This window comes from Tribolium castaneum, chromosome 2, assembly GCF_031307605.1.
Source record: "Tribolium castaneum strain GA2 chromosome 2, icTriCast1.1, whole genome shotgun sequence".
Lineage (NCBI taxonomy): Eukaryota > Metazoa > Arthropoda > Insecta > Coleoptera > Tenebrionidae > Tribolium > Tribolium castaneum.
In genome coordinates, this window is record NC_087395.1 from 4,803,616 (window position 1) to 4,831,516 (window position 27,901).

Consider the following 27,901-nt stretch of genomic DNA (forward strand, 5'->3'; position numbering starts at 1 on the left):
TTTAATACCCATTTTATCATATATCAGTTAGTCTTTTCAGAAAGCAAACATGTAGTTTCAAAAGATTAAAAAACTTGATACTGTACGTACTTTTTGTTTGTTCTGTGTATCAACATCAGCTCATATTCGTATTTACCTAGTTTTCTGATTATCACTGTTTTACAAAATTTCCTTTTTGTCTGTTGCCGCAAATTTAACGCTTGATTCTAAATACTGTTGGAGCTTAGACTTTAAATCTGGCGTTAGCATTTTCTAATAAAATAATTTTACTATAATAATTTTTCAAAAAACAAATCTCAGTGTGTACATGCTTCCAAAAATGTTTATTTTTGGTTTTTTAGGTATTTTCTTGGAATAAGTTTTTTTTTTATTCAGTCCCAAAAAGTTGTAGGAATTTCATTTAGTCCTTAATAGTTATTTTTATACTTTGCATTTATAATATGATTTTTAACGTCTATCAGTAGAAGTCGTTTAAGAATATTTAGTTTTCAAGAGTTTCATCGATAATGCGTAGAATACACGTACGATTGATTTAATTATCATTTCTTCTTCATTTATGATTTATTATTTATTACCGTTACCAGCTGACATAAAATTCCCAAGTCGACAAAAATTGTTTTATTTATTAAAATAAAATAAGGGTGCGTAAAGTATAAAAAATAGAATAAAATACTCGTTTTATAAGTGTTTTGGCGCAAATTCGTTAAATATAATCTGACGTTTCATATTGAGAAAGTCCAAACAATTGTCAAAACTTTTTTACACAAGAGAAAAATTATTAATTTTGAGTGTCGAAGAATAAAATGAATTTTTTAGACTAAATCCCAAAAAATCGCCATGGAAACTGTTGCGAATCATTTAAAGGAATAAAGTACAAAATCATTCAATAAAACAAAAACTTTTAACAAAAAATGTTGTTTGTATCACGTACCTAAAATTTTTGTGGACCCTTCTGCTAAACTTTTTTTTACTTGTTACAAAAATAACTATTTTAACTATTTAATATTAATTATTTTTAATTACAAGGAAAAATCAAGAGAAATATACAGGGTGCTCAAAAACTGGCGCACCAACTTAGTGTTACGTTATTGAGAAGCAAGTGCAGATTATGGGAAAAATGTTGAAAAATTCCTAAAGCTATAAACTTATTGTGTTAACTTTCTTAGTTTTCATTATTTTTTTATGTTTTTATGTTTCATACCAGGTAATCGTTCCGTAACAAAACGATGAATAATTATTTTTATATTTACTATCAGACTAGGTAATAGTTCTCTAAAAAAACAATGAATAATTATTTTTTAATTTTCTATCAGGCTTTAGCAGTTTATTTAATTAAAAAAAATTAAAATTTATCCAAAAAATCACAATGTGTAGATGTGCCAACACGGGGAATTATTTCATAGGAAACCGTTTCAAAAAGAATTTATTTTTATTGTTGCTCAAATTCTATTGCGATTATGACTGTTAGACAACGTTGCCACATATCATTTATCCAAAATCCGTTATTTATCAATAACTTCAATTCAAAGATTTTTTTTACTATTTTTACCTTTATATGTAACCAGTTCTCTACCACACACCATTGAGTTGGTGCGCCAGTTTTTGAGCACGCTGTGGAAAAATTTTGAAAAAAGGCGTGCATAAAATAGTAACGTATTTAATAGCTAACTCTGGTGTGATTCTGATTACTAATTTTTGTGATACAGTAAAAATACACTTTTAGATGACTTATCTAGGTATTTAAGCCCTTATTATTACAGAAATATTAAACTGATAACAATGTTAAAATTAATTAAAAAGTTTGCGCTGTGGTTATGTAATATGAGAAAGCTTTTACTAAAATCTAATTTATTGCCAATACAGTTAAGTTTAAGGATACGATGAAAGTATGTTGAGTACATAAAAAACTATAGCTTACAAGAAATAAACAAGTAATTAATAATAGTTATTTACAAAACGAGTTTGAAAAGTGTAATTTCCCACATAAGCACTTTATTTGCTGCACGAACGCAGCGAGTGCTGCATGAAGTGCGAATGTGGGAAACTGCTTTACAAACAAGTTAGGTTCAATATTTTTTGTAACAAATATCTTAAAAAAATTAATTTTGTTCTTTTTGCTGATGGGTTAGTAACAGGTCAAACAATTATCAAATTGACATGAAGTGTCAATTATCATAAAAAACATTATCGTTTCCATCTCAACGGTAGCGATACCAACCTATTAAATGTCCCTTGCCATTGTTGCAAAGTAAAAAACTTCGCAGTGCGGCAAAGTTTGGTTACCACACTGTGGAGCGTGTCATCTGATATTTCTGTCACTACGTTTACATAGCAGGGGCATAGCGGTGACAAACTATCAAATATTTTTTGAGGTTACGAAGTGTTTAAATTATGAGTTGTTACAAAAAATACAGATTCACAAAACAAGAACTAATAAACGCAGAATCAAAAACCTAACGAAACGCAAATCACAAAACACAATAAACGAAGGGAAAATACTTGCGATTAACACCGATAACACTTTCGACAACCATGCGACAACGACTACAATTTACTGTCAATGTCAGGTTGACAAATTCGTGACACTTGACGGTGATGTCGAAGTGCACATGTAAATTAATGTTCAAGGATACCACCCTTAGATACCCCTTTGTTGTTTAAATTTGTATAGTTTTTGATAATTTTTTTACAGCTTTGTGTTGGTAATGAAAAAATGAAATTGATGACGCACACGCAAATCGAGCTGACCGCCACTATAGCTATCTAAAAGCTATGAGTACAGAAATAAATTAATGAAAACTCGTGCAAGAACGATACACTATGCTTTAGTGTTTGTTCAAATTTACATTGCGTTACAGCGAAACACAAAGACGAAGTTATTTTTTAATTATGAATTTAAAAAAATACACTTAAAAAATCTTCAGTCTAATAATTTGTAATGCTCAGATAAATGCTTAGCTCGATTCGTAAGCATGTATACTGTCATAATTTACACAAGCAACAACTCAACAAATCCTAATGATTTCCTAATCAGATTTGAGATTGAATTTGAGTGTCTTGGTGGACTTGCCACACAATTATTTCTGAACAACGTTTAAAATTACCTGCTCAACAGTTTGTTTTATTTAAGTGCAATATCAAAGAAGGAAACGTCTTCAATCTTTTCAAAAGCTCTACTATACAGTATTATTATTAATTGTTTTATCAATATAATAAATAGCAGGTGTAGGAGGATTAATAACTACGTATTTGTTCAAAACGAAATCATCTTTTGATCATAAATATTACATTCAAGGCAATGACATATAAATAATAGACTAATTTAAAACCGAAACAGTGTGAGGTATTGTTGTATTTTGTTCAAACTGAGAAATAAAACAGCTTTTATTAGGTTAATAAAAAAACAATTTTATTTGTTGGGAAGCACATCTTCTATGCTCAGTGTCATAAAAATTGCAACACTAAGAAGGAATAGGATTTTTTTGATGAAACTTGGCACAAATGTTTGACAGACTGATTTGGGGGCTTTTAATTTTTTTGGTAAATTTCTTGAGCAATCTAACTGGGGTGTATCAGAAATACGTGTGTTAATTTTAACAGACAATGAAGCTCAAAAAATAAAACATTTTTTCTATATGTAACTTTTCAATAAAAGTTTCACAAATTTACATGTAATTTGGAAAACATAATTTATAGAATGGGTACAATAATAAAAGTGCCGATCTATTTTTGTTGTGATAGAAACGGATAATTTAAACAATTTAAAACAACAATGAAAATTCTTGTTATGAACACAAACTAATTATTAAAGACTGACCAGCTCGTCTACACAGTCTACACAAAAGAAGAGAGGAAAACAGTGAAAATAATAATTAAGAACTTTTGCAAAATGTTATATAGAAAAGTTCTTGCACTTGATGAGTTTTATTATGTGGTAAAATTAACACACGTATTTCTGATTCAACTTATAACCAAAACACCAACAATTACAATTTTTTGTTATTACTTATATGGAACATGTGTGTAAGTGTGGATAGCTGGATATAATATAGTTTCGTGTCTAAAGTTTTTCCTCTTGTGGAAAAATTTTATCTTTCATTACTAATAAGAAAGTAAAAATGCGCCAGGAAATTTTCTACAAACAAAAAACTGAGCTGTTGCACGAGAATTGCATGGTTCACAAAGCGTGAAAAGTTGAAATTAGATTATCAAGGACTGTGGCTTATCGATTAAGTAGTACTTAGCGACTTCTTTTTACATGAAAATATTTAAAAACAAAAACTTTTAGAACAAAGACCTTAACTAAATATGAGGTTATTTTAATTATACTACTGTAACTATTATCATTGCATTGAAATACCGGGCGTATTTTGATTTGATTCACTAAATTAGGTTGAAGTTGCGGTAATTTTGGTCAAAATTGTTGTTAAACTCAATTTTTTGCAAGATTTTTTTAGAGAAAACCGAAAAAACACCAAGTTAATTATAATTATAAGTATAGCAATAAATTATTCTTGGTTTTTTTTGAGAGTTTTAATACATTTTTTAGCCAGAAACCAAGTTATTTCGCAAAATGTAAAATCATGATAAATAAGCGGGAAATGGTATTACTTTTATTTTTGAGAATTTGAGCACATTTTTTGAGGTTAATTTCGTTCACACAAACTGGGAATTTTACTCCAAAGTTATGTTATTTTATCTTATTCCGCACGATGTAGAGCACTTGAACTATATTTTGCAAAATTCTGTTAAAGCTCAATTTAGTTCATTTTTGAGAATTTTTTTTAAACAAACCAAAAAACTTCAAAGTTTTGTTGAAAAATGTGTTATTTTATATTTTTCAAGAAAGTAACATATGTCTTTTCAGCTTTTTGTTAGAAGCAGAGTAGAAAAAAAAATTAATAAATTTAGTCGAATAAACCATTCTTTTTCTTTTAATAATATTTTGAACAAAAATTTGTTAATTTTGCGTTTTTAAATTTGTAAATAAGTTTTTGAGATAACAACTGAGTTTTAGAAAAAGTTAAGCTAAGATGTGAAATTCATTTATTTGCAAGAACATTTTACAGCAACTTATTTTTGGTCAAAAGTAATTTTGTTTGCTTTTTGAACCTGAAGCTTATTTCTTAAGATATGAATCTAATACGCAATGTAGCTTTGTCTGTTTTACGCTATTTTGGTTGATTTTGAGCGATATTTTGTAAAAAATAAGCAGAAAAATACAGAATTTGGTCGAAAAAGGACTATTTCTTATTTTTTTATGCTAATGATTTATGATTTATGAGTATGACACTGGCGGGGCGCATCATTTTCATTTTGGATGACTGTACATCAAATCTATTTATTTATTGTGAAATCTTTTGCAAAACCATTAAATTTCAAACTTTATTATGTGGAAGGAGAAACTTGTGGAGATAAAGTACCCTAGTCACCAATGTTAGGTTCTTGGGCTCTTGGCCATCTACAAAGCCCTTTTTTAACCTATTCTAAATTTTATGCCTAAGTGTACAATCACTGTGCAGATCTGAAGCTGTTTAGACAAATCACCCGTTTCATGTATTCTACGTCGTAAGATTATTGGGGTTCTTTTTGCTTTAAACAGTTTTTTTAATAATTTATGGTAGTATAAACGTTTAGTATTTTTAATGAAATGTATTTTGACAATAGTGAGCTGCAAACTTTAACTTAATAATAATTCTTTATTCGTACTATAAACACAAAGTACTTTTGCACATGTCAAACTTAGAACGATTTTTACATGTAAATACTATTTGTCAATACAAACTTAAACTTAAATAATAAAAATAAATCACAAAGTTAGAAATATAAATTAATTAAATTCCCATTAAATATCACTAAAGTTATTGTTAGTAGAACTTTTGAAGAAGAACATTAAGACTTTTTATAGAGTAAAAAAATTTAGAAATTTAGATAGTTTATTTTTTCGAATAAGATCATATAGCTTCTGGTCTTCTAGATTCTAGATTAAATTTGTAGTCCTAACAGCTCTTCGTCGAAATTTAAAAAATCTAGTAAGCGTTGAACTGTTACCCCATATAAGAATACTGTATTCAAGTTGCGAATTTATATGTGCAATGTATGCCATTTTTGTAATATCTAAGGGCAGCTAAATTGATTTATATATTTTGTTTGCAACAAGCTCGCCATGCTGTTTCCATGTTAATTTTGCATCTATACAAAATCTTATGTAGTTTGTGGTTTTTGAATAATTTATTATATTAGCGCTTCTTTTCGTAAAAATTGCATTATTACAGTTTTTTTTACTGTTAGTTTATTATTATTACTTAGGAACATTTTTCAGCTAAATCCATAGATTGTTGTTGTTTCACAATCGCGATTTCTTTTGGACTTCCAGTCACTCCAATAGCAGTGTCATCTGTATATAAAGTTGTATCGGTCTTGGCCATAAAATAAGAAAGATCATTATTTTTTTCGTATATCATATATATTATTATTTATATATTATTATTTATTATTTTTTATCACTACGTATAAACAGAAAAATATTGGTCCTAAAATTGAAACTTGGGGTACTTCATTTCGTGCTGAGTACGAAATTTCGGACACGTTTGACATTTTGCTAACCTAAAATGTATGGAATACTCCATAACTTCTAACAACAAAAATGAAAGAAGTGTCTAAAATTTAGTGTTCGGCATAGTACACATTCAAACGCTTTACTAAAATTTAAAAATAAACTTCTTTTGAAAGCATAGAATTATATTTTGTACTAAAGATATAACTCCATCTGAAGTTGACATACTTTTGCGAAAACCAAGTTGTTGAGAGAAAAGTAGATTTGTCGCTGCAATAATTTTTCAAAAAGTTTTGACAGTATGTGTGGTATAGAAATGGGCCTATACTATTGACATCGTTGCACATTGGGTGTTATAGCTGATGCCTTTAAAAAATTAAGAAAAATGTTACTTTCAACGCATGTATTAAATATTTTTGTGAAAGGAGAATTAAAAGATCTTAAACGGATTTTTTAATCAAAATTAAAATAAATTATTGACTACACCACTGGTTCGAAATTTCTAGTGCGCGCGCACATTGAAAAGGAGTTTATTTATGCTGACCACGGTTTTTCGCTTATGCTCGCTCTCTCTGTAAGTTTCTCCCTCCACCCGTTATCTAGAAGGAAGATCTAAACACAAAATTTATCTAATTTTAGTTTTAAAAAATTTACACAAAAACGTATTTTTTAAAATACGCCCAGGTCAACAGGAATTTTTTTGATGTTTTATATACTCGTATTATTAAATTGTTTGTAACCGCACTAACTCTGTTAATTTCAATAACATTTACCAAAAAATCCATATGGAGTTTGTAAAATTTTATATGCTTTAAAGGACTATTTTCCTTAGTTAATTTTCACATTCAAGTTCTGAATTCAAAATTTTGTTTTGAAAACTTATTTGACTTGACTAGTTCTACAATCGGAAGATACAGAATTAATTGTATTTTTTTTCGAAACTGGTTTGTTCTAATTCGGATCCTTTGTTCCAGATTGCATGAGAAGCCAGTGGTGATGGCATAGTCGCCACGGGCGAGGGTTGTAGATAGCATGGCCAGAGTGCGGGTGGTCAGATGGACTTGGATTGTGTTGGCTGGACTGTGCGCTCTGGCCATATGCGAGGTAAGTAATCATCATTCAAATCAAAATAATCACTCGTATTTGTATAACTCGAGCACTCACGAATCAATATTCCCTTTAATTATGGAAACTCCATCTGACCCAAATGCATATCTAAATAACATTCGTGTTTTTCGAATCTCAATGATGTGAATAAGCTCACTAATAACTCGTCCAAATGTCCTCGCAAGCTTTGCATTTAATGTAATTTTTCCACTGCTTTAAGCACTAATTAACTTTTATTTCGTGACTATGCCCCAATTACATAGAGAAATTGCCTGACGTTAATTGAGCGCCATGTTTTATTTGAGTTGCAGACAACACCCTGCGTGTGGAAATTCACAACAAAAAACTATGAAAAATTCAATTTTGGGAAGACAATAAATGCGTTTCCTTCTTTCGGCAGTTTGGTCACGTCCATCCATTTCGGGAGGTGTTTATCCGAAGCGTTATATCATGATTGCATTATACAGGATGTTCCAACGATATCTACATGTTAGAAAATAAATATTTTTTTTACAAAAGCTTTAGAATCTAGATCTGAATTAATTTCAATGCTTATAACGCAATCGGGCGAAAAAGATGCATATTTTAATCAGTAAGAATGTATTTCTTTTGTTTTATTTTTTTAATTAAGTTTTGTGCTCTCTTACGGCAGGTAAATGTTAAAGTTTTAAATCACATTTAAAGTTGCAAAATTAAAGCGCAATTTGAATTAATTTAATTTAATCAAATAAACAGTTTTTTAAAAATTTGTTTATCTATTATAATCAGTAGCATCAAAACTAATTGCTTGTTCTGCAAATTCTCAAATAATTTTTGTATGTGGTATATTAAGGGCATCTGTAATAATCCTGCTAGTACAGTGAGTGAAAAATTAATCTACAAAAGGTGATGACTTTGGTATAAAACAAGTAAAGGGCAGTAAGATTGTTCACTACAAACTACTTTCATTTTATTTTTGATAAATTAGAACAATTATGCCTTTATTTAAAAATCCAATTAAAAAAATAAAAAATACTTTATGAAACATGGGAATAAGCGGTAGAAAATGTCAGCCATTTTTTTTTGCTTTTGCATAGCAAATTAGTTTGGTCAAAAATATAATATTTGCATTTGCCAATGTTAGATTTAGATTTTTTGGTTCACCTTACCTCAAATTATTTTCAAGTTACAGTGTGTTTTCGAAATTAGCTACGATAAAAACTAGAACACCCTATATATTTCAAGCTTTCTTTACAATTATTTCTATAAAACCTAAGAATTTTAGAAATGTAGGACTTTAACCACTTTAAAGAAAAAAGTTCAAGCTTAAAGTACGTATTTTTTAGTATACTGCAATCAAGAAGATAAAAAAATAAAACTTAAATTCTCTTATCTTCTCTTGTCTCTCCTCTGTTTACTCGAAAGATAATTTATTTGAAATATTAAGAAGATCATTTACTGTTGTTTTAAGAGTCGAAAAGTTAAATATTCAGCTAACAATAATTTTAATAATTACTCTTAGGCCCATTATTCGTCATTTACCACAGTGTAAAAACTAAAATTTGGATTTGCTTGGTAGAGTTGTTTTCCGCTACGAAAAGTACCAAGATTTTAAGACATCTAAGGCGGTGATAACCTGATAACATACTTTTATCCACGGATTATTCAAGATTTTATCAGATTCTGTGGATTTCAAAGAAAGAAGAGTTCATCGCCCTTATGTCAATTTTGCAAATCGAACTATATCAGTATGTAAAAGTTACATATCAAATGAGTAAAACTGACACTTATATTGTTTTCAATTTTTAATGTAATAAATATTTTTTATATTGCTTTTCTTAGCATTGGTTGCTCTTTGTCTCCTATGATTTCGAATTTAATTTTTTGTCGAATTTACAAGTTTTTTTAATATCTTGTACATCATAAGTGATTTTTTTTAAAACGTACCTGTTTAATGCTGCAAGAGCTGTCATTTCCTCAAACAAAAGTCAAAAAAATATTATTTGAAACACCAAAAACTTAAATTTAAGTATATTTTAAAGATTTAAGGATATTAAGTATATCTTGTAAAAAAGGGTCAAACAATTTTTTGTTATAGGACAGTTTAATTTGGTTTGATGTCTTTTATCACCACCCGAGAGACTGTCCGACCCTTTTGAATCACTCTGTATAAGGTAGCTCCTAATTGACGATAAAAAACTATACCAAAACAATTTGGTTCTCTTGTGAGCTAAAGGAAAAAAGGACTAATATAGTTAAAACTTGAAGAATAACAGCAATATTTCGAAATCAATTTTTAACACTTATAAATAAATCTCGGTACAGATCTGATCCCAATAAAGTAAAAAATATGCCAATGAGTCAATGACCGTTTTGTTTCCAAATTTAAATAATACATGTAAAACCATGTGGTCAATAATCAAAGAAAAACAGCTTCCTAAATTATATGTTACAAATATTGATGCTTACAATTGTTTGTATCTTCAACCGTATTTTCCAGTGTTTTGATAAATATGCGACGGTGCGCAAAAAATTATCGCTTGGAATTATCAATTTGGATTTATGCGAATACGGTTGAAGATACATAAAAGTGTAATGAATAAGATTGTAGAGAATTAAATTTTCTACAAAAAAGTCGCGGACACCAAATTTCTATCTGTAAGTATAAATTAACTTTCTAATACTTGACCACCGGCAAAATAAAGCAAATCCGTCGCTTGAGGGTCTTTGAACGACTTTGGGACCTAAATAGTTAAAGATAGGGATGTGTTTTCGCGGATTTTTTTGTAAGAAATTTTATTCTCTACAACGCATTTTGTTACATTTTTCTTGGATCTGTAGCTGTATTCGCAGCGTTTTGAAAACTATGGAGTGCAAATTGGTAATAGTATGTATATCGTAGGTTACTAGTAAAATTAGGCGTATTATAAAAAGCCTAGTCATATTATAAACAACTGGGCAAATAGTAAATGAATAAATAAATGTAGGGTTTTTAAAATGCGACTGAAAATTTTAGGCGTATTATAAAATGCCTAACCAGTTTTCGTCTTATTGTAAAATACGTATGGTTCATTTACAATACGACTGAAACGAAACTGCATTATTTAGGCGTATTATAATGCGCAAGTCAGTACTATTGGAATTTATACTTTGAACATTAAATTTATAAATTAAATTATCGTTTTAAAATGCTGGAAGACACAAAAACCAATGTCTTCATTAATAAAAAGTTGTATTATTAGGATCTACAAAAATTTTGCGGTGATAACGGTAACTGATAAGTATAGAAAGAATAATTAACCTCAAAATCAAAATACTACAGAGTGAATTATTGATTGATGTGCAAATAGGTATTTCAGAGAGTCATAGTAGTGAGTGATCGTAAAATTCAAAATTTTCACTCACATATAATTATGCATTTCTGTCACTTTTTTAATAGGTATAATATACTATTATCTTACAGTGCAGTTTTCTAGGTACCTTATACTATTGTTTTTGGTTAGAAAAATCAAATTTCACTCACAAAAGAGATAAAACAGTAAGATTTACTCACTTGTGAGTAGAATGGTATAATGTGTATGTCGCAGCCACTTGGCGAAATCAGCTATATCACGAAATGTCTATGACACTTCATGAAAAGTCTAGAAATTTCATGAAATGTCTGATTTCGCTAAGCAGCTGCGACATGTGGGATGATATAAGATAAAATAAGATAAGATAAGATAAAATATATCACACGTGATTCAAAATGCCATTATAAAGCTCTTGAGAAGTGTCGAAATTATCACGAGTCTATATATAAGTGACAGATATACTATTTCTACGTCTGAACACGTGATTAACTTGCCAAGTATTAATTTTTCAGATATTAGTAATTGTTTATTTAATTTCAATATTGAAAAGTAACAAATAAAACTGTTCAATAAAGAAATTGTTATTTAAAGCTCCACTATATATAAGTAATACGAGGTTGGTTATATTAGGGCAAAGTTGCGCATTTTTATGCTGAACGATTATCTCAAAGAAAATGTGATGAGTCATTTTTAGTTTTTGAATTACTGAGAAAAATTAAAATTTTGTAATTTTCGTTTTTATTTTAACGCCAAAAATAAGACGTTTTTAAGTACAACATTTTTTAGGTATTTTTTAACAATAAATGTAAATCTATCATTACCTTTTTCAAGGCGTTCTTTGATTTCAAAGTTACAACACTCAACTTTAGCTTTTTTTTATGGACGCCATATTTGATAGGTACTTGTATTTTTGAGAAGTCTTTTTGTTTCTGATTAAGTGATTACATTGATGTTTGATGTATCACATGATATGGTCGTATCTTACATGCTAATTAAAATTAAGAAAAAAGCGTATTTACAAAGAGTGCTTTATAAAAACGTCAAAAATGTTGTTTAACAAACAAAATTTTGACAGTTCTAATAAACATGCGAGCAAAATTTTTATAACTTTGTCTTGTTTTGTTTTGCAAATAATAAAATTCTAGCTTATCATGTTGTTTGGTTTTTAAATAAGTAAGCTTGGAGGAAATGTGAACCTTCCAGAACCAAATTCAATTAAACCTCTAAAATCTAGTTTGTTTAAAAATAATATTGTTCTGTTTTTTTCAAAGCACTCTTCGCAAAAATGTTTTTTTTTTATTTTGATCTGCATGTAAGATTTGATCACATCATGTGATACATTGTTGTAATCAGGAATAAAAACGCTTTTAAAAAATACATAAAATGAATATGCCTTTCATAAGAAAAACCAAAGTTGAGTGTTGTAACTCTGACATTAGGAACGCCTTGGAAAATACTTTGACAGATGCCTTGTAGGAAGGTGCCTGAAGGTCGTCCTAGTTAAAAACGTTTATTTCTTTTGGTTTTCGCAACCATCACATTAAATTATCTTTTAGATAACTGTTCACCATAAAAATGCGCAACTTTGCTCCAATTTAATTGATCTCGCATCTCTTATATTAACTGAGATCCCCATGGTGGAGCTTGAAAAACGGACACTCTGTATTGTCTTATTATAAAAAAAATAATAAATAGACTATGCCTAATGAAGACAAAACACAATTAATTATATTTTCGTTACGGAACATCGATAATGTATCAAAAGGTATTAAATTATAAATCAATAACACACCTAAATTCCAAGTAAGATACCACAAAAAAACTACTTACTAATACGACAATCTAATATCATGCGTGTTCTGTCATACGTGACAATGTAAATTTTTGCTTAAAAAGCGTGGATTTGTTGTTATTTCTGTTTTAAACTAGAAACCACCACATTACTAAGACAACTCCTAAATGTTTTATTCAAAAAAAAATAGAATTATTGACTTGCAAGCCGATAAGACCAAGAAAAACTGAAACGGAAATAAAATTTCGTTTTACAATCATTCAATCAATCGTCAGTCAGATATCTTTTTAGTTATTATTAACTTTAGGCATTTAAAAGTTTATATTTTTAGATAGTCACTTTAATAATCTTTCAGAAGCAAAAACACTTGAGTGTTTCATTAAACTTTTTCTAATTATTCATCTTTTAACTTAAACAAACTTCTAAATTTTTTACGATCCTAATTGCAATGCGCTAAACAGTTAGTACAGATTTAAGCTTAAACTTAATTTTTTGAAGTGTTGAAAGTGCTACTTTTGTAGAATTCTTAGTTTTCGTATAATAAATTTTTAAAAAGTGTGTTTTCGTCAAAAATATTAAAGTATTTCAAAACTATGCATAATCGACAATATAAGTTTAAATCAAAATCATCAGTATTAAAAGCTACAAAATACGAAAATTTCGAATGTCATATTAAAAAAACCTTTGTATTATAGCTCATTTCTGAAACACGTTGTATATTTAAAAATAAATTTATCTAATGCAGAGTGTTACGGCTTTTGTAAAAAATATATTTTTTTCAATAATTTGTGAGTCAATAATGGACTTTTACAACTCAGAGGGACACCCTGTATGTGAATATTTGATAGAAATGTGGGGTAATGAAACTCCCTCGTTAGGACGTTTTGCAAAGCAATTACTAGGGCTGCAGTCTGTGCTAGTTAGTTCTCCTTTCAACCGGAAATCACCTGATCAATACTCGTCAAATTACTGAATTTGAATTTCCGCCGTCTTATTAATTGATTCTAGTGGAAGCATTTTGATTAATGATTGAATCTGATGTGTTTCAATTACCATCTCCTTTATAAAATTGTTTACAGACACTCTGTATAGATTGCATAAATTCACAACGAGCTTAAAATGATGATCATTTCCCAGAAGTATTCTTATAAAAAATTCAAACGCAGTTGGACGTTTATTTTTATCCAACTATGTGCACAGAATTTCAAGTTTTACGTCTCCAGTGCGCAAAAACTTGCCAAAGTCTTTAATTGCTTTAATAATACAGAATTCTGAAATTAAAATACCACAAAACTTTGCGGTTGTAATTATTAAACTAAGGATAATTTTGTTCCCTCATTTAGAACTTGTTATTTAATGCTGAAAAGCGATAAATTTGATATTTCTGTAATAAAATGCAAATGGGGGATTTATGGCACAAAGCCCTGTCAACTTTTCATTTTTCACTTGTTTAAATTAGTTTCCGAGGCTAAAAAAGCTGTGTCAACATTGCGAATTTGAGTTCAGTTTAACAGAAATTCAATTTCGTTTAGACGCGAAATGTAAATACATTAAGTGATTGCACGGCTTTGCAAACAAGGTGGTAAATATCGTTGAATAGTAATCCTTCTATTTGCATTTTATTCTTGAATTAAGTTAGGGTTTAGTCTAGGTCCTCTAGCTTCTTATTATAAATATAAATTTTATATAATACAATCCAACTGCGTTGTTTGTAAAGCATAGAATTTCTCTGACGTAACGTTATCTAATAAAATAGAAAGCACCCTTGGTGGCACTTTTTAAAGATGATAGCAATAATGTATATGACCTCACACAAAGAACAGAACTGCGCTGAAAAATTCCCTTGCTGAATTTTAAAATATTAGTTATGAACACTGCGTGAGGCTTATTCAGGAAATGTTTCAAAATTCATCTTAGAATGCAGTGCAATATACAGAATGTTCCAAAAACCACTACTGAGTTGATAAATACCGTGGATATTAATTAGGGAGCATAGAAGATTAATTAAATATTTCTGAGTTTTTAATACTATTGTCCGATTTATTTGCACATTAATTGACTAAATATTTCCACTTTTTTAGAAATGAAAAAAAACTGGAAAATCAACTAGGAAATCCATTCACTTCAAAATGATAAAATACTAGAAAAGTAAAACTTTAATTACAATATTTCTAATCAAACCTTAACTGTGTCTAACTGCGACGATAAATGAAAAATATAAAATATAAAAATTTCAGCTTGATCTCTGCTGGTTTTTTAAGGTTTTCATTTTTTTTGAGGTTCTTTTTATTCAGTTTTGAATATTTAACTCTTTATTAAGATTTAGTTAGAAATCTGATACCTACAAATTGTTAGTAGCTATGATGCTTTTTCAAATTTTTTTAGTTTAGTGTTATTTGATTTCTTCAGAATTTTAAAGTAATTTCTAATCAAATAACTATGGAGTTATTTGATTCGATTCAATTGGGTTTTCAATTTGATTATGTTGATTTTTTTATTTGATCAAAATTTTGGGTAGGTATTTTTGGTTTGTCGCATACGTTAAATTTTAGATCATTTGCAGAAAATGAAATTACATTGTTGTAGTTAGTTAAAATTATCTTAGGAAAATGTTTTAATTGAAATATACTTTAAATACTTAAAACAAATAAAAAGAAGAATAGTTAGTCCGAAGCCGTAAAACTTGAAAATTTAAGTAATAGGTAGGTATGTAATTAATTGAAGTTTTGTGAAATTTTACTTGTTTTTTCAAATTTTGTAAATTAATTCTACTCCACATATTTCAGGTTTGTTTGCGGATTAATTAATTAAATTTTCTTATCATTTTAAAAATGACCTCAAGTTGCATTGAACTTTACATTTTGTTCTATTTTTTTAAGACCGAAAGAAATTCATTAATATGCGAGTCGAATAATTAAACTAAAATACCAGCTGCATCAGAAATGCGTGTGTTAATTTTACCACGTAATAAAACTCATCAGCATCCTCATCAGGTACAACTTTTCTCTATAACATTTTGCAAAATTTACCTATTATTTTCACTGCGTTACTCCCTTCTTTTGTGTAAACGAGCAACAATTTTTGATGTAGTTTTAAATTGTTCAAATTGTCCTTTTCTATCACAATGAAAATAGTTTGGTACTCTTGTTTTTGTACCCATAGGCGAGTACACGTTTCAATAAGTATGTTATCTTTGTCAAAATTTAAGGAAAGTTTCATTTATTGAGCTCTGTTACCAGTTAAAATTAACACACGTATTTTTGATGCACCCTGTACATAAAATTAAAAGCATTGAATACTGAAAATATAGCCTCCAAAATCACACAAACTAGAAACTTATATCTATAATGACAACAATCAAAAATACCACACATCAGAACATTTAAAATGTAAAAATGTAATTTTCATTTCGTTTTTGAACTTTTATTTTTGAACTTTTTTATTTTTGTTGAATTTGTTTTGTTAGGTTTACTTAATGTTGAACTTTTAACTTCTTACTAGGTTCAGTTAATTACGAATTTTCGAGTTATTAGTAATCATGTTTCTTTAGATTTAGGTTTTTTATTTATTTTTAGCGTTTTCCGGTTTTTCAGGTACTCTGAATTATTTTCATTAGGGTTTTTCAAACTTTTTAGTATCACAATTGATTGATATTTTAAATTTTTCAATTGAATTTGTGAGGATTCTAACTTGGTAGTGTATGATTTTATATTTTTTTTTGCTTTAAATTTAAAGTTTTTCGTATTTTAGGTTGGTATTTCACGTTTATTTATAATGACTCGAATACAGATTGAGTTATCAAAACTACAACAATGTTGTGTCTTTTTTAAAGTTATACTAAAATAAAAAGTAACATCGTATTTTACAAATTATTTTCTTAAATATGATTGATAAAATTGTAAAATGGTTATAAATGATTAGATCTCTCATTGAAACTATAAATTACATCGCCTATTACTTATTTGAAGTGCGTGAATAATTTATAACAGATAATTTTAAGAGAAAATGCGATGTTAGCGTTTTTATAGTTTTGAAACTGCTAATAGGTAATTATCAGATTCAGAATGATTTAAATATTTTGCGGTTGGTTATTATTTATTCGTACAATGTATTATTATTTTTATTATTATTTTTGTTTGGTAACATTTCAAGCCTTTTTTTAATACCTGAATCCTACATTATAAACACTGTTTTAAAACACGTTTCCCGTAGCAACGTGTTCTCACTATTTTAGAACACGCTGCCCATAACAACGGATTTTACATTAAAATGTTTCAACAAAAAAATTTTGATTAACACTCATACAAAAGGGCTTATAGTGCTCGGGTGTCTGGGGATTCAACTCGCAAGCGCTCGTTGCATAAAGACAGCTTTCTAACTGTAAGTTTGTGTTTTCGCTTTCCTATTATATAATTATTTAGAGTCACCCAGTTAACTTAAATATCTCAGAAAAAATTGAAAATTTGTAACACTAACTACCCTCTCACAATTCTAAAAAAACATAACCGCTTTTGTGATACCTCAAATGAAAGGTAATTTGATCAGGAATTTAGCTGTATTTAGTTTTTTAAGTTTTGATTATTTTTTATTAAAAGTACGCTAATCCAATTCTAACTTCTAACAAGTTTTCTAAAAATATAATAATACTAGTTCTAAGAGTTATTTACAAATTGAAAAACTTGAAAAGTTTAAAGTAACTAAAGATCTATATTTCTATCCGAATTGGTTTTGTGTATTTCACTTTATCATCAGTAAAAGACCATATGTGACTTTATAAAAAAATATTGAAATTTAAAAAAGTCACAGCTAAATTCCTAATGAAAATACTTTTTACGTGAGGATACCACAAGATTGTTTGTATTTTATAAGAATTAGATGTCATGATTTTTAAAACTGCACTAAAAAGTGTTTAATTGTCAATAAAAATATACCATAATTTTCTTTTAATTTTCTGAGATATTTAAAGTGGCTCATTTTAAAAAAGTCACCTTAAATATAATATATTAAGTACAAAATGAACTTGGAAGTTAATGTATTATTATCGAGATTATTATACAGCATGTATCAAAAATACATGTCTTAATTTTAATAGGTAACAGAGCTCAACAAATATCTTTTCTATTTTTAATTTTTTAATAAAAACTTCGCAAATTTACTTAAAATTTGGAAAAAGATAACGTACTGAAACGTGTACCCGCCCATGGGTACAAAAATGAAAGAGCCGAACTATTTTCGTTGTGTTAGAAACGAACAACTTAAACATGTTTAAACAACAATAAAAATTGTTGATATGAATACAAGCTAATTATTACATACTAATAAGTTAATAAACTAATTATTAAACCGGCCCGTTTGCACAAAAGATAGGAAAAAACAGTGAAAATAATAAACAAGAATTTTGCAAAATGCTATATAGAAAAGTTGTGGTATTTGATGGTTTCCAATACATCCTGTATTTTTAGTCTTTATTTTCTTGTAGCATTAATTCAAAATTGTGGCATTTTTGATTCTGTCTCTAAATGCCGTCCATTTAGCAATGTTTGTTTTATTGCTGTTTTTTACTCTCCAAATTATCAAAAACTGTTAGCGATACCAAATTTGCTCCTGTTTTGTGGTTATTTTTTTAAATCCTAAGGCGATTTGTTTGCTGTCATTTAATTAATTAATTTTTTTTAATTGGTTAAAATTGGAACTGCCACTTCCTTTATTAAAATTAGGACAAACAATTTTGCTTGGAAGCCATCATGTATTGTTTTTATTAGCCCAAAGACGCCAAATATCTTAGGATGGACCTGATTAAGAGCGACGTTTATGAGCCACCTGTGCCGTGTCTTAATCTATTTTCCTCCACTTTTATGTGCTCTCGTTTTTGTACCTCGAAAGCATTTCAAGCCCTTTGTCGTTTTTTAAATCAATAGACGGTGCCTAAGCTAGCTCAAAGCTAACACGTTGTGTTTTTGCAGGTGCAGCAGCAGTGTCCAGCGCGTTCGGAGATCTCACCATGCTCGTGTACGTTAAAGAAAAACGGATTAGACATCCTCTGCGAGTTCACCGACCAGCAACACATAACTAGTGCCATGGATAAGTTAAAAGGAAGAGAATTTGTAATATTCTATTTGAAGCTTCGACACAACAACTTGCGCAAGTTGACCGGTTACATATTCCTCGGTTTGGATATCCATCACTTGACTATCCACAATAGCAGTTTATCAACTATGGAAGAGATGTCTTTGAGTTCGATTGGCAAAATGCTGACCCAACTCGATGTGTCCCAAAATAGCCTAACGGCCGTTCCATCTTCGGCCTTTGCGAGCCTGCACCAGCTCCTTATCTTGAACATGAACCACAACAAAATCAGTGTCGTGCATTCAAAGGCTTTTCAGGGACTAGACACTCTCGAAATACTCACTCTGTATGAAAACAAGATCACCACCATCGAAGACGGAGCTTTCGTCGGACTAGAAAAGTAAGTGGGAAGTCGTATGAATGTTTAGTAAATGCACTGGATTTATTTTATCTGTAAAATGTATTGCCTTATGTATTGGCTTCCGCTATTGCTAAAGTTAGATAGAAAATACTATACAGCGAAAAATTTCAACTGGAATAAAATTCGTAACTTTGATTTAGGCAATTTTGGTAAAAGTTTCCGAAACAGGTCAATTTTTATTTTTTCTTCCCTACTATTTGGTGCATATGGTTTTTGTTTTTCTCTTGTCAGAAATGCACAGCCACCTCTAACCTTTTTTTTTTCAAATGAAACGGTATGTCAAGTGACACCTCGTATGAAAGCTTTTTTCGCAAGCATTACAACGCACTATTGGTTTTTTAAATTTTTTCAAAAAAAACGTGATAAAAAATAAAAACCAATTATATGAGCTAAACATTATTTAATGCAATAATTGTTCAAAATGGGCACCGTTCCTCTCCTGGGAAATAACATAACAATAGTAGCATGAATTTCAAACATCTTGCAACATTTTCAGTGTGATTTGGCTAATTTTAACTTAGAAAAATTGGTTTTCATTTTTTTATCGCGTAGGCTTTGAAAATATTCAGAAAATAAAGAGTGCGTTATATTCCTTGCAAAGTGTTCTTTCACATTTAAAAAAAAGTTATAGGTGGCTGAGCATTTTTGAAAACAGATAAACAAACACCGTGTGCACCAAATTCAAAAATCGACCTACTTCAGGATTTTTTACAAAAAATGCTTATATCCAAGTTACAAATTTTATTTTAGTCAATAATTCCACACTGCGTTAATTTTTTTATCACTTTGGCGTTGACAATATGTAGAACACAAATAGTGCGTTGTACTGCTTTCGTAGTGCTCTTTTACATGAAGTGTCACACGATATACAGTTATATTTGAAAAAAAAGTTGGAGGTGGCTGATTTGACAGCGGATAAACAAAAACCATATCCACCAAATGATGGTCAAGGAAAGGCAAAATGTGACCTGTTTCTGGAATTTTTACAAAAATTGCCTATATCCAAGTTATAAACTTTATTCCAGTTAAAAATTCTACACTGTATAAAATAAAATACAATTAAAAAAATATACATGTGTGGAGATTTTATTTGGAAGGGTACAATAAAACTAAAGAACACCTTTTGTAAAAAGAATTAAAAATAAAATGTGAATAATGCAAACTACAAACAAATAAAGTAGGCAATAAATCCTATTACCACAAACAATGATATGCACTATATCTACAGGACAAAAAAACATATTAAATATGAATACAAAAATTAACGCAAAATAACATCGTACAATGAAAATGAGCAACCTACGTCAAAGATCAAATGATTCCTAACGTTTTGAAGATTTTCAAAAGTACAAGTACAAACAATAAAAACATGGTTTTAAATAAATCAACAGAATACAGAATTTTATTCACCAAAAATGCACTTAAATAAAAAACAACATTAACAAAAAACAACAAGAAAACAACACAAAATATAAGCATTTTATATCAAATACAAATCAAATTTAATTGGCGTTCACTAGGTTTTTCTAGATTCTTAGACTAGCTGTTGTGTTTAGCTTCTCCTCAATTAAAACTAAGGGCAAACAAACTTATACATTAATTAAATAATCTCAGTAAACACTAATCACAAATAACAATGTAAATAATAAATAGATAAACATTCGCTAAATTTTCTCTTCTATGCTTTTTCAAAATTATTGTCTAGTTTCTTGAAGAACTCTTACACTTACAGTTTTTACCTTTTCTCTAGAATTTTTTTCTGAAGCCCTTGTTTCTTGATAACTTATAAATCCTTCATTCTAAATTCTTCTCCAGTGAATTTTTGCAGTTTTTAAATTTTAATTAAATGTATTTTATTTTTCTACACTGTCAAAATTTACGGATTTTTTCTTGTGTAAGTTTTGACATCTGTTTAACATTTCTCAGTACGAAACATCAGAATGCTTTTAACAAATTTAAAGTAATTTTAAACCTTGTTGAATCTAATTCAAACAATAAAATATTGTATTCAACTCGTTTTTGTGTGAATTAGATCATTTATTTCACCTCGTGAACGATAAACCACTCGTTTTCACTTGTGATTTAACAATCAAGGCGTGAAATAAAGCGTCCGATTTACACTCAAACTTGTTAAATAAATAGCTATTATTTATTTGTTTTTTTTATATTTTTTCTATAAAAATTCTTTTTTAGGTAGTACTTTTTTTAATTTTTTGTTTAGAATGTTACCGTTTTATTTTTTTTTTGTATTTTTTCATTCTCTTTTAATTTTCTTAATTTTTTTATTATTGTAACGATGTACAATGTACACTTCTGTTTATTGAATAGAAGTAAATGCTTCTCTAATTTTTTGTTAAAAATTATTTTGTAGACTGTCTTTTATAAACACTTGTACATTCTCCAAATTTTTAGATTTCCCTCTGCGTCTTTTCAAAATTCTTCAATAGGTTGGTTTAGATTTTTTAGCTTTTTTTCTAGCCTTGTTTCTGTACTCTTCTCTAAATCTGAAATCAAGAGTTTCCTTTAGATTGTTTTATAAATCCAACTCTAGAATCTTCTAAATTTCTTATATGCTTCCTCTCTAGTTAAAACTCTTTTTTCATTTTTTCTTCTATGTTTTTTCTACACTTTCCATATTCTCTGTTAAATTCCACTTTAAAATTCTTCAATAGTTTTCTTTAGAAACCCTTGTAGATTATTGTTTTGGCATTTTTTCTGTACTTTTATTAAATTTCTTCTCCAGATGCTTTTCAATTATTTTTTAAACTCAAAAATATATTGTAGACAATTTTTCTATGAGTACTTTTTTACAGTCTAAATTTTCTGTTAGATTCTATTCTACGTCTCTTCAAAGTGTTTTTATAGATTTTTTAAGATTTGCGTACTCTTTTCTAGATTTTCTCTAAAGATTCTTCTCTGGTTTTTTTCTAAGCCGTATGGTAGATTTGAAATATTGACTTTTTCTAGTTTATATTTTCTCTAGATTTTTTTTGCAATTATTATCTGAATGCTTCTCAAAATTCTTTTAGAGACATGTCTTCTACATTTTTTCTAAATACTCCACTCTGCGTCTTTTCTATAAGAATTCTTCTATTATTTTGTTTTAAAGTTTTCTAGATTTAACATAGTACATTTTTCTTAAGATTCATTTCAATCGTCTCTGAGAAACGTTTCTAAATCTAAAAATCTTCTAAAATCTAATTATTTTATTTCTTTAGATTAGGTTATAATATAAATCAATATTTACTTTATTTTTAAAATTTTTATAAACACTTTTTTGAAAATTTTTAAATTGTTCAAATTCTCGGTTCAAGTTCTTCGGTAGTTTTGTTTAAAAGATTTCCGGATTAATTTGTAGCATTGTGTCTGTACTGTCTTGTTCAGTTTCTTCTAGATTTAGTTTCTTCTAGATTATTTCATAAATCGTTAGATACTTTTGTAAATAATTTTTTTCCAGATGCTTCTTTTCAGTTATTTTTTAGACTCTATTCGAAATTATTTTATAAACACTAATAAATTTTTTCTACAGTCACCAAATTCTTTTTTAGATTTAGCTGTGTATAATTTAAATTTTTTTTTAGTTTTGTTTAGAACTTTTCTACGTTATTCTTTAACATTGATTCTGTATTCTTCTTTAGATTGTTTCTAAAGTTTTTTCTTGATTATTTTCTTTTATGTAGATCTGAACTGTTCTTTAGACTATTTTATAAATCCAACTTAAAATTAGTTTCTAATTTTTCTTTCTAAATTCTTCTTTAAAATTGTTTTGTATTTTCTGCATTTTAAAACAATGTTGGCTAATTTGAATGTATAGATTTTTTCTCACAATATCAGAATATTTTGAATAATATCGTCTAACATTTCTTTACTTGGTCTTCGAATTCACCATGTCTTCGAATAAATTCAAACGGGTTTAGAAGATCGCAAAATATTCTTAGAACTGACAAAATTAAAGAATCACAAACCAAACACAGTAACTAATTTTACTTGCGGTCGTTTCAAACACATTAATAGTAAAACAATATGAACTTGCCATACACACCACAATTATAAAAATTCTGGAGTCAAAAGATTATGTGATGGTGTTTTAAAAACCGCAGTAATACGCGACATACAAGAGGTTTTTTCTTTCAGGAAGTTAAAAAGGTTGAATTTGGGTGGCAACAGCTTAACGGAAGTTCCGCAAAAAGCCCTCTCAATTCTCGACACGCTGAAAAAGCTGGAGATGCAAGAAAATCGCCTGACGGAAATTAAAGAAGGCGATTTTGAAGGTTTGTAATCTTTCAATGTTTTCGTAAGTTTTCAGGAATTCAGTCTGAAAGTTTGTGTCGTAATCTAAGTTTGATATTCTTTGCAGGTCTGAAAAATCTTGATTCGTTAGGATTGGCCCACAATAAGCTTAGGCAAGTTCCATCGAGAGTTTTCTCGCATCTCACAGTTTTGAATTCTTTGGAACTTGATGGGAACAATATTGACACGATCGATCCTGAAGCTTTTGCCGGACTTGAAGGTAAGATTTTTATCTTTGATAATACAAAAGTAATTCTTTTGATGGGATAAAACGATTGTAGAATACTGTTAGAGACATTGATTTATCTTTGTATTACATTATTATTGAACTTTCTCGAGAACAACTACAACAACTTGTGACCGAGCAATATTTTGCTAACACCTTTTTTCACACAAACTGACGTTATCTGCTCGGGTCACTCACGATATAACAACATTAAAATGCAAAACGAACTTTGCACCCCATTTTTTCAGGTTTTATACTTTAATCCACCAGCTACAAAAGCTTAATTTATTATTTTTAATTAGTTATTTTTTACTTTATTAACACTTTTAAATTATACAGGCTGTTACAACGTGTACGAAAAACGTTTTATCGATTTATGAATAATAAATGAATCAGGAAATAAGACGTTTGTTCGAAGCAGAATTCTAGAGCTAGTTTTGAGCCCTTGAGAACTGTAATGAGTTGCGCAGTTAAACTTTTCAAACACTTATAATATACTGCGCAGACTCAGTAGGTGCTGTAGGGTTTAAAGTGAAGTTTAATTAACGCTATGTATTTTTGGATTATTTAGGAGTTTAATACTTTATTTTACTTCAATATATATTTTTTATTTACGTTTTATTGTCTAAAAAATGTAAAGAAGTACTGCTTTATGTTTTTTATTCTTAATATTTCTTTATTATTTCAGAAAATCTTCAATATTTGCGATTAGGAGACAACAACATTCACACTATTCCCACTGAAGCCCTAAAACGTCTCCACAGGCTCCGTCATTTGGACCTCCGATCAAACAATATCAGTTATATTGCAGAAGATGCCTTTATTGGCTTCGGAGATTCGATCACCTTTCTTAATCTACAAAAAAATTTGTAAGTATGAACTTTATGAGCACTTTACATAGAAAAATTCGTTTTATTTTGATTTAATTAAATGATATTTTAAGCCAAGTAATTTAAAAACATTGCAGCTCAAATTAAATTCTTTCTATTTTTTGACAATGGAAAGAAAATTAACTTCCTTTTTGAGTTTGTTCGATTGTTTTGTCTTACAACGTATAAAAAGAAGTGAAAACGTCGTAAAAGTAAAAAATAAAAAATAAAAAATTTGTTTCATAAATATTTTGAGAACAGATGTTCAGATTAATTAATTCATTCGATAAATTAATAAAAAAACAAAATTTACAGATATGGTTGTCAGTAAGCTACACATTCGACAGTATGTGTTAGAAGAGAAAACAATAAATCGTTGTAAAAAACAAACGAACAATTAAATATTAAAGTTTTAAATAAAATATTACGCCGCTGCAACGTTAAATGGTTTAAATAGTTTGAAAGCATTTTTTAACCGAACTTTTACGGTTTTGTGTCTAATTTAGTTGAAATCGGACAAGCCCTCAAATTTTTCCGTGTATGCATTGATCACCAAATAATTACTCGTATTCAAAAGTCAATATTGAAGCGGACAAATGTGGCAAGCTTCGTGAATAGCTAATACCAGACCGCACTGAAATAGACTTTTTTTATTATTTATTTTAATTACTTCCTTTTTAATTATGAGGGATACAAAGGCTCTCCTGCCTTATTATTTTCAAAGTAGCTTTTTCCAATAATTTTCTTGAAATGAAAATGGAAAAAAACACGAAAAAAGTCACAGTTTAATTACTTCATTTCTATTTTTTTTTAAATATTTTAAATCAGTATTATTTAGATCCAATTAAATTAGTTTTTGTGCTAGTAATGAAAAGAATTTTTGTCATAGAAAAAATACATTAAAATAAAAACTGATTCTCGAAACAAAATTGCAATATTCAAAGCATGAAATGACGGGACAAATTATATTTTTTATTTGATAAATCTTGCTTCCATAACATTTGGTGATTAAATTTAAATAAAACGTGAATAATTAACAATTTTTTTATTTAATGTTTATTTATATTTTTATTTAAATTGATTTTTTTGGAATGAACATAACGTGTTATTTGATTATTATTTTACAATATTACGTTAAAGCTTTAATAAAAATTAATGGCTGTGCAACATAGACGGTGGTCCTACATCTAAATAAATTTTCATCAATTTGTTCTTCTTCTCAGGTCCTATACAGGGTGTTTCACACAACTTTACGAAGCTTGCGCCTAATGTACGCTTCCAAATATACTAAAGTCACACATCACTAGATAGAAAAAATTCACATTGACTATGATTCTACTGTATCTATCTTAATCGCTAACTACCCAAAATGTTGTGATTTTTTAAAAGGGTGAATAAACTAGAGATTACTATCTAATTTTTCAAAATTTATTATTGGGTTCGTATAGGAATTTGTATTCTTGGTGGCATTTTACAGGAACCGGCTCGTAAAATTATATGACACACCCTGTGTATACGTTAAACATCAAACCTTATCTTAGAATCAGTAACAAATTCTAAATTAGTTTGATAAATAATTTAACTTTACTCAAAGCAAAAAACTCAAATGAAGACAGAAAAGACGGAATAATTATAATGATACAAACCAGACTCAATTATTTCAAGACTGCTGTCAGGCGTAAATTCAGAAGTAAAATAATGTTATTTATTTCTGTAATTTGTTTTTTCAACACTAACTTTCAAAATATTAATTTGGAGAATAATTTTCTGTCAGCAATATAATAAATTTTTAAATTATTACAAACAAGCAAAACTTTTCTCAAAAAATAATAGGCACCAAATTATAGGTCCTAGGCTCAAATATATTTATTTGTTTTGTTAGCGGGAAGTCGGACAGGCTCCGTAAATATTGAAACTTACAATTAAAAATGTATGCGACTGTTTTTTTTACTTGTTGCCATTCACTGTCCTTAGGCTATCACAGATTACAAAAAAACATCACCCTTTCTTTACAACCAATTTACTCTCTAAATTTTGGAGACTTGAAGGTCTGTACGAAAAGGAACTAAGATTTTGCATTTATTAAGACTTTTTATTGTTGTTATAAGGTTATAACATTTATTGATTTTTAGTGTTTGATGTACCTTATTATTTAAACAAAAGGCAAGGCTCTAATTTTATTCAAAAATTAACATCAATCGAGAATTAAACTTCATTCCTAATTTTGTACAACAGATTTCTTCAAGATTTCTTCTGATGTAATCATGATTTCTTCTGATTTTTTTAAGATTTCCCCAGTTTTTTTTTGAATTTTTTAAACCATATAAATTAAATGCACAGTATTTTATTTTGTCGTTAAGTACGTCTGTTTACCAAAAATAATAAATGCACAGTAATTCAAAATTCAAAAACTGGAGAGTAGATAATTTTTTGTTTTAAGTAAATGTATTATCAAGTAAAAACAAGTCGATTAGTATGGCGAGGAGAAGTTCAAAACTAACACCAGTGCCAACTTCAGCCCCTTGTCGCTAGATATCGTTACTTTAATTTTTTAAATTGCACTTTCTAGTTTTTGAAATAATTTTTGAAAGATGTTGAAAATCCTTATCTAACTCTCAAAAAAATATGACTATTTCTTTTTGAGTTAGGGTTCGACGTTTTGGGCACTTTATACTGAACGATTTTTAATAAAATACTGTGCAGGTTTTACTTATCATTTAAATCTTTTAATATACAAAATATTTTATTGTACCGATCATATCTAGTTTTTTAATTTGCAAAAATTAGTTCAATACTCTTTATTCATTATTTTATTTTGATCAAAACCGCACTGATTACTGATCGTTTTATTACCACCCTTATTTGAAATTATTTCGATATGTATTTCTGTGTAGTTTATTTTTTTGAAAATTGTTTACTGTCAATAAAATATAGTTGATGTGACATAGGTTCCAGCTCAAATAAATGTATTCTTTCTGTTAGCTGGACACATTTCATACTTTGCTAACTTAAAAAAAATATTTGCTTTTAGTTTTTGTGATGTGTAACGATAAGTATTTACTTTTTATAAACAGACTGAACAAGCATATTACACTGACAAACAACCAATATAAATACTCGTTCGTATCGCGATGTGATGCAAATAGATTATTAGTATGAAAATGCAATTTGCGATGCAATTCGCTAACAAACATGTAATTTCATTACACAATTTTCGAACTACTTCTCTAACAAATTGACAA

At 28.6% G+C, this 27,901-nt stretch overlaps 1 protein-coding gene across 2 annotated transcripts in view; it reads left to right on the plus strand.

Moving 5' to 3' along the window:
* Positions 1–27,901, plus strand: part of LOC659033 (uncharacterized protein) — a 78,344-nt gene that overhangs the window by 48,229 nt on the left and 2,214 nt on the right. For both annotated transcript variants that reach the window (XM_015983068.2, XM_015983069.2), the window contains exons 2-6: positions 7,531–7,660; positions 18,751–19,253; positions 23,409–23,545; positions 23,632–23,784; positions 24,479–24,659. In XM_015983068.2, coding sequence (XP_015838554.1) covers positions 7,589–7,660; positions 18,751–19,253; positions 23,409–23,545; positions 23,632–23,784; positions 24,479–24,659 — 1,046 coding nt within the window. In that variant the 5' untranslated portion in view covers positions 7,531–7,588. The remainder of the gene's footprint in view (positions 1–7,530; positions 7,661–18,750; positions 19,254–23,408; positions 23,546–23,631; positions 23,785–24,478; positions 24,660–27,901) is intronic.